This window comes from Nilaparvata lugens, chromosome 5, assembly GCF_014356525.2.
Source record: "Nilaparvata lugens isolate BPH chromosome 5, ASM1435652v1, whole genome shotgun sequence".
NCBI lineage: Eukaryota > Metazoa > Arthropoda > Insecta > Hemiptera > Delphacidae > Nilaparvata > Nilaparvata lugens.
This window is the reverse complement of record NC_052508.1, coordinates 34,717,388-34,724,887: the sequence shown is the minus strand read 5'-3', so window position 1 is coordinate 34,724,887 and position 7,500 is coordinate 34,717,388. Positions and strand designations below refer to the sequence as shown.

Sequence of the window (7,500 nt, the reverse complement as noted above, 5' to 3'; positions counted from 1 at the left end):
TTGGCATCTTTTATTTCTCTAATTTTAATTCGTTCAACATTTGCTAATGCTCGCTTTTCAGTTCTTTCCACACGTGATTTGAGTAGAATTGTCCAATGATCTGAAACTATAGTTCTTATAACATTGCAAGACAAAACTCTATGCTTGAGAGTAACTATATTATCTAGGCAGCTACCACCCCCATTCTTCGGTCTAGTTATCTCATAAACAGTTGAATATAAGTTGAATGATAGAAAAACATTACTTAGAACAATGGAATCAAGATTTTTTTTATATAAAGTCAATATTGAAATCACCACATAAAATAATATTTGCTTCGAATGAAGACAAGTGTTCCATTAGCATACTTATTCTATTAATAAAAAGATTGAAGTTCTTGCACATTACATTGCGTCTATACAGAACTACAACAATAGTATTTATTTCCTCCAGAAGAGAAGCAGTGACTTCACTGTATTATGTAATTATATAAATTACAGGAATAAACTGAATTCATTGATACGAAGAACCAAGACCCACTACTACAAAACAAAAATTTTCGATTCTAAAAATAATCCAAAACTATTCTGGCAGACTGTGAATGAATTGTCTGGTAAAAGAAAAAACAAATACCCCTTTCCACTGGACCAGTATACGGCAGGAAAGACATATCCGGGGGATAAAAGAATGCATGTGGCTGAAGAATTCAATGAATATTTTTCCAATGTGGGAAGTTACTTAGCTGATAAAATAAACCCTATAGGCTCACCGGTAGTAAATGACTCAGAATACGCAGTAGACTCTAGATTGATCCTACACACTATCGACAAGACAGAGTTGCTTACTTATGTGAATTCCCTGCGCGGCGGTTCGGCTCCTGGGTATGATTGTATTTCTGCTGATATCCTGAAATCCCACTTTCAAAGCCTATCTGATCCACTTCTGCATATCATCAACTTGAGCATCGCATCGGGCGAGTTTCCTGACGCCCTCAAAATTGCAAAGGTGATTCCATTGTTCAAATCAGGAGACATAACTGAGAGTTCAAACTTTCGTCCAATCAGCCTACTTAGCGTATTTTCCAAAATTTTTGAAAAAGTAATAAAAGACCAATTAACAACATACCTTGAAAGTAATAGATTACTAACTAATTCTCAATATGGTTTTAGAAAATCAAAAAATATTTCAGATGCCCTCTTCGCTATAACCAGAGATGTGAATTTTGCCTTGGGAAGTAATGAAAAATGTGCATTGATATTCTTGGATCTGGCCAAGGCATTCAATTCTGTGGATAGGGGAAAGTTGCTCAAGAAAATGGAACTGATTGGGATAGAGGGAGACTCATTTAATTGGTTTAAAACGGCCATAGAATGGATAACATTATGATAGAGACCTTTAGTCAGAGGGATTCGAATCACAATGACCTGCTCTACAAAGGTTGTCATTACACATTTCCACCTGAAACATCATTTTAACCAAGAAAAATGCACTATCAAAAACATTTTTTTCAAAGTGAATTTTTCCTATACCGTATATAAAGTGACGTTTTTTCGGTAAAAGTCACAATAAATTACTGAATTTCTTGGAAACGTAATTTATTATCCAACCACGATCATTTCAAGCTATTATAATATGTTGTGTTTGAGTTATGATTTTTATTATGTCAATGTAGCCGTTGAACAGACTCCCATGAGTAGCAAATGACAAAAATTGTCAACTCACTCATTTGTATGGGATAGTAATACAGTTGACAACAATAATTATTATTATTCAGTTCAGTATTAATTTTGTACTTTAAGTACTGTGAAGCTGCTCCAAGATCCACTATCACACGCGAATGTTTGTTTATACTGTCTCTTTCAGAACAGATTATACAGAGTTGGTGAAAATTATGGAACCAGCTTAATATTCATTCACAAGGATAATTTAACATGGGTTTCATTGGGGATCCTATTCGATTAAAAAACTACTCGCGTCCGCCATCTTCGAACCAACATTTTGAAAACTATACAGAGCTGTAAAAAATCATGTCATTTTTTCAAACTCATAAAACTAAATGATGGCCATTTAAAATTCTATTTATTGAATAACCCGAAAAACCTTTAATTTTACAAATAATTACAAGAATAACTTTTTTCATTAAATTTAATTACGAATCGATTGACACCTGATTTTTCAAGATTGGACAAATATTAAGTGCAGCTTCATTGATGGGTGACCATTGAAGGTTTGATGCAATGCACACCAAGGCATGCTGCTAAAGTCTGCCTTAATAATTCAAAAATATATGTTTTGCATTTTATTAGCAAGCGATTTTATATTACTTTTTGTGTAGTTGAGAAGTTGATATTGTGTTAATTATTCATATTGAATGAAAAAGACTAAGAAATTGTCAAAAACCACAGATTTATTGATACTTAGAAAAAACCGGTTTCTGTTATTACACCATTGTCAATCTCTGATAAACTAAAACTAAAATACAAGAGCAGCAGAATTTATACTAGTAGGCGAGTACTGCTAATGGTCAAGGGCATGAACGCCTGCCATTGGCCCAGCTAGACAGTCTCCTCCCACTCAACGGTGTCACAAAATGGCGGCTTAAGCAAAAGACTCGCCATGATAATAAAATTTACTTCCATTACAAAATAAGAACCAAGAAAACAAGTGAAAGATAATAAAACAAACATGTAAATGGAAAAACTATTGATTAATGTATGCTTACAATGTTATGATGAAACTAAATTCGTAGTGTTGTATTAGTTGAAATAAATCTAGTCATTTAAACTATACTGGGAATTTTCCTTAATTACTTTTGTTATTTCTAAAGTCTCTAGAATATTCGACGATCTGCCTTTGTTATTAACATGCAGAAACTCAACATTCTCCTCAACTGTGAACTTGTGATTATTTGTTATCAAATGTTCTGCAAAGTTAGATTCCCCATTTTGTTTATTCCAATCTCCGATGTGTTGTCTCTGAGTGGGAGGAGACTGTCTAGCTGGGCCAATGGCAGGCGTTCATGCCCTTGACCAATAGCACTATTCGCCTACTAGTATAAATTTTGCTGCTCTACTGTATTTAGTTTTAGTTTATCAGATATTGACAATGGTGTAATGACTGAAACCGGTCTTTCTAAGTATCAATAAATCTGTGGTTTTTTGGCAATTTCTTAGTGTTTTTCATTTAAGATTTTATATTATTTCAGGTAATAATAGAACGTTATATAACCCTCTGAAGGTAGGTCACCTATCACTAAATCTGCCATATCTCACTTAATATTTGTTGAATCTTTAAAAAATTGGTGTCAATCGATTCGTAATTGAATTTACTACAAAAGTTATTCTTGTATGTTTTGTAAAATTGATGGTTTTTTGGTTATTCAAGAAATGAAATTTTTAAATTCAGTCATTTTGTTCTAAGAATTTGAAAAATTGGCATAATTTTTCTGTAGCTCTTTCTAGTTGTCATAAATGATTCAAAGCTTCACTTCCGTATGCTCAGCCATTATTAAAAAAAATAGTAAGTGAAAAAAAAACAAAATGGCGGCTGTATGAGTAACCAAGGACTTTCGGACAGTTTGGAAATAGACATGTTTCGTACCCAGGAACAATGTCCTAGAATATTGGGTAGGGAGTTCGGAAACACTCTGTACATATTACTGTATCGGATCTTGCGCATTCTGTCTATTTGTATTGAAACTTTTTGGCTAATAAAATTGAATTTATTTTGCACATTGCACTTTATTTGAATCTGTGTCTTTGTCTAGCTAGCAAAATTAATCAGAAATTAAATTTTAATGTACACAATTCGAAACGGAAAATAATTGATGAACCATGAGGTTTTATTAAAAGTTGAATTATTTTACTAGGGATTGGACATGGATTGTAGCGCTACACAGGTTCAGTCACGTTTTGATAAAATTATTTATTAATTGGTATATCTCAATAATTATTTCTCAAAAAAATACTGCTGACGGAAGTTACTCCGAAATAATTTCGTTCCATTTTCTTTCAAGGTTTTATATTAATACAAATGATTATAAAATTATTTCAGATAATAATAGTGAAATTAAATTGTATCGGTGCAATTCAAAAAAATGTGTATGTTGAAAACTGAATGAAAAAGTGACTTTTGTAGGCTAAAGCAGCCATCAGTCAAGAGTTGGATGGAAGATATGCCAAGGTGGATGAAGAATCGGAGGTAGAACTCATGAACAACCAGTCAGCCCAATGAGCATCTAGCATCAGCAGCTTATGGCAATGTTCACATTTTTATCGCCTTTTTTCAATAAAAGGTTGTATCGTGCTTTTCAATCAAGGTTTGTTCATTTCATAATGACTGTTTGTCAATATATTTTTCATCGGATATCTAGAATGAAGCTAATAGTTAATATAATGAAAATAACTGAATTTTACTGAATTTTTACATATTTGATTGTGATGAATTTGTTATTGACTGTTTTATGTGTTTTGTTATTTTATTATGTATGACGTTATTCAATGTATCTGTACATTTGTTGAATAAAATATGATTGATTGATTGATTAGTTCATAAAATAAGAAATAAGAAATAAACTGGGAATATTATTCAAGTATTAGTACAGTATTGAGATAATGAATCAGAAACAAGAACCTTGTGTCATTGATGTTACACTGGTTAGCACCAGAAACCTGTTATGAAGCATTGATCCCACCAAAAGACCGCGAGCGTTTTCGAGCGTCATGAATGTAATAAATATCAATAGTAAATCCTTGATAGACAAGCATTACATTCAAGTGAACCTTTCTATACTTGAATTTATATGAGAAATACGTACCTCACGGAACGAGCGTTAGCGAGTTCCTACTTTTGACTCAAGGCTAAATTGTTGTCCGTCTGTTTTTTGTGTGCGGTATGTTCTACAATAACTTTCGAACGCTTTGATCAACTTCAAATTTTGAACGCATATTCTTCGAACTTTTTTACTGATCAAGTTCGTTGGACAACCAAATTCACCAACTTCTTCGTCCTTTTTCAAACAAAAGAGGATAGGCTCTCAATATAACTATTATTATTGATATAATAATAATAATAATATTATATAACTATTATTATTACAATATATCATACTCGTATGTATTGTGTATGCTATAGATAGACTCAATAATCACGAGAGGAAAAATCATACTAAAGTCTTATGAAATAGCCTATTGTAGATTGATTCTAACCAGGGATTTTAACAGAATTTAGTCAACGGAATTTTCAAAAATTATTAAAATTTTATAAATTGATAGCTGATAGAAGGCGGCTGTTTTTGTCTTTTGGATTTGAAAATCAGAATTATAGTTCATGAGCGAGGTTTTCAGCCCAGGGTCTCCCAGTCATCCGCACGAAATTAGTCGCAATTAAGGGAATTGGAACAGATCAGTGCAACGTTTATTGTTGTTGTTGGTGGGGGGGGGGTGAGGAGGTACTTAGCCGTTCCAATTTCCATCGGACTATTAACGTGCGGTTGAATATATATAGTAAATATATCACTAGAGAATGTTTTATTTCCAACATTGTTGTTTTTAAAACACGATTCATTCCAATGCTAATCTTATTCGAATAATTCATGCAAGTCAAAGTTTTTATAAATAAACACTGTGCGCACTGTGTGGTTATTACTTATGTTTTGTTGCAATGTTTGTAGGTATGATGTAGTTTGCAGTAGTGGCATCCAATGAAGGAAACCAAGGAAGTTGTTGAGCTTCATTTTTCGGCCGTTCCTCCTCAGTTAGTGAGGAGAGGGGGGTAGAGAGAGAGAGGGTGAGAGAGTTGAAGGATCGATTTGCGATCTGTTGAAGAGCAATACCTAGATTAGACAAACAAGGTAGATGAAATAGGGTAGGATAAGGTATCGTAAGATATCAATCATAATACAGTATATTTATCCATTAGTTTAGTCCTGTAGACTACTAGAATAAAAACGTACTTGAACAAGTGGTGATATTTTAAACAACAATAGATGTTTCAAAATACGTTGAAAAATGTAATGTTAAGAAGCCTATGTCATTGTTGACACTGTTGTTCGTTCTTGTTATTTTTTTTATTTGTTTGTTAAAGTTGTTGTTGTTGTCACTATCATTCTAACTAAACACCTGAATTTGATATTTTATAAAACAAGAACTTTACTATCTTGTGCAGAAATTGTGTGTGTTTTTTGCGTACGTATCCTGTACACGATGTTGATTCTTGAAATAAAAACCCCATTAATAATTAATAAATTACAAACTATATTATAGTATAGGTGTATGTTCTCCGCTATTATTTAGTATCTATTAAAAGTTTGTCGGTGTGTACTGTAAACTATCATATTCATAAATACTACTGTACTTGTGTATGTGCCTCATTTTATAGTAAATTTATTGGCCGATTATGTATGTACATATAATCTGCCTGTCTGTCTGTCCACTTTGTATTTTTAAGCCTTCTAGAAGTTGAGATATTGTTTGAATGTTGCTGATGGAGCTCAATCAGCTTGAAGAGATTGACACCTTCCGGCCGATTTGACACAAATTGTTATGTAGATCTGTAAATCTTGTAGTTTTGTTGATAGAGTTAAGCAATAATTAATGCTATATTTGCTGTGGTTGCTAGATGGAATACTTCTCAGGTTTTCTCTGATATTGAAAACTAAAATAACTGTTCGGTACATTGTAATTTCGAATGATCATGGAGTAGTGATAAATCAATTTTTATCCATTCATTTACTTGAAACATTCATCGAATTTCAATTTATTGTACTGTAAAGAATTTATTTCTTCAATTTTAGCCTAGTAAGCTAAGTTTTATTTATGTGTTAAACATTTTTAAGAGGTTTCAATACAATGATTCTAGTCCTTTTGATCTTTATATGATAATATTGATTGTTTTCCTATAGTATTTTATAATTCAATTATCTGAAAATGATATTTTAGTCTTCCGACTTGATTTTTATGTACATAGTATAGTAGTCAGTCTTCTTGTTGTCTGTGTATTGTTGAATTTTTGCAATTCCCAAGTATTATAGAGGTATAATAATCCTCATTATTAGGTCATTCGACATTGTTGAATTAGATAGGTATTGTTCATTAGATAGAACAATTTTGTAGGTTTCATTACTGATGTTATACTTATTGTATTCAAATATACATTTATTTATCATTTCAAATAGTTGAATTGTAATGAGGATTGTTTAGTATAGTAGGTAGTTTTAATGTTTAATGTTACATTTATTAATTATAATTTGAAAAAAAGTAGTAGAAATAATATATCTAGCTTATTATAAAAATACTTATTATTATTATCCTGCAACTACTAGTTTAATCAATATAATAAGTATATTGATGAGAGGACAATCATGTTTTCTGAATAGTTTTAAAGTAATAATGATGATAAAAGTGTTGTTGACATTGACATTTTTTGTTTTATCTTAACAATATCAAACTAGTGGCTGTGCTATTTATTGGTTTTTATGTTCAGGTCAATGATATTGATAGAGTTTTGAAATCTATATAATTA

The 7,500-nt window shown here is 31.7% G+C and overlaps 1 protein-coding gene across 5 annotated transcripts in view; it reads left to right on the top strand.

The window, feature by feature from the left end:
• Positions 1-7,500, top strand: part of LOC111056951 (1-phosphatidylinositol 4,5-bisphosphate phosphodiesterase classes I and II) — a 282,347-nt gene that overhangs the window by 273,242 nt on the left and 1,605 nt on the right. For all 5 annotated transcript variants that reach the window (XM_039428256.1, XM_039428257.1, XM_039428255.1 and 2 more), the window contains 2 exons: positions 4,117-4,297; positions 5,651-7,500. The exon at positions 5,651-7,500 is cut by the window's right edge and continues 1,605 nt beyond it. In XM_039428256.1, coding sequence (XP_039284190.1) covers positions 4,117-4,212 — 96 coding nt within the window. In that variant the 3' untranslated portion in view covers positions 4,213-4,297; positions 5,651-7,500. The remainder of the gene's footprint in view (positions 1-4,116; positions 4,298-5,650) is intronic.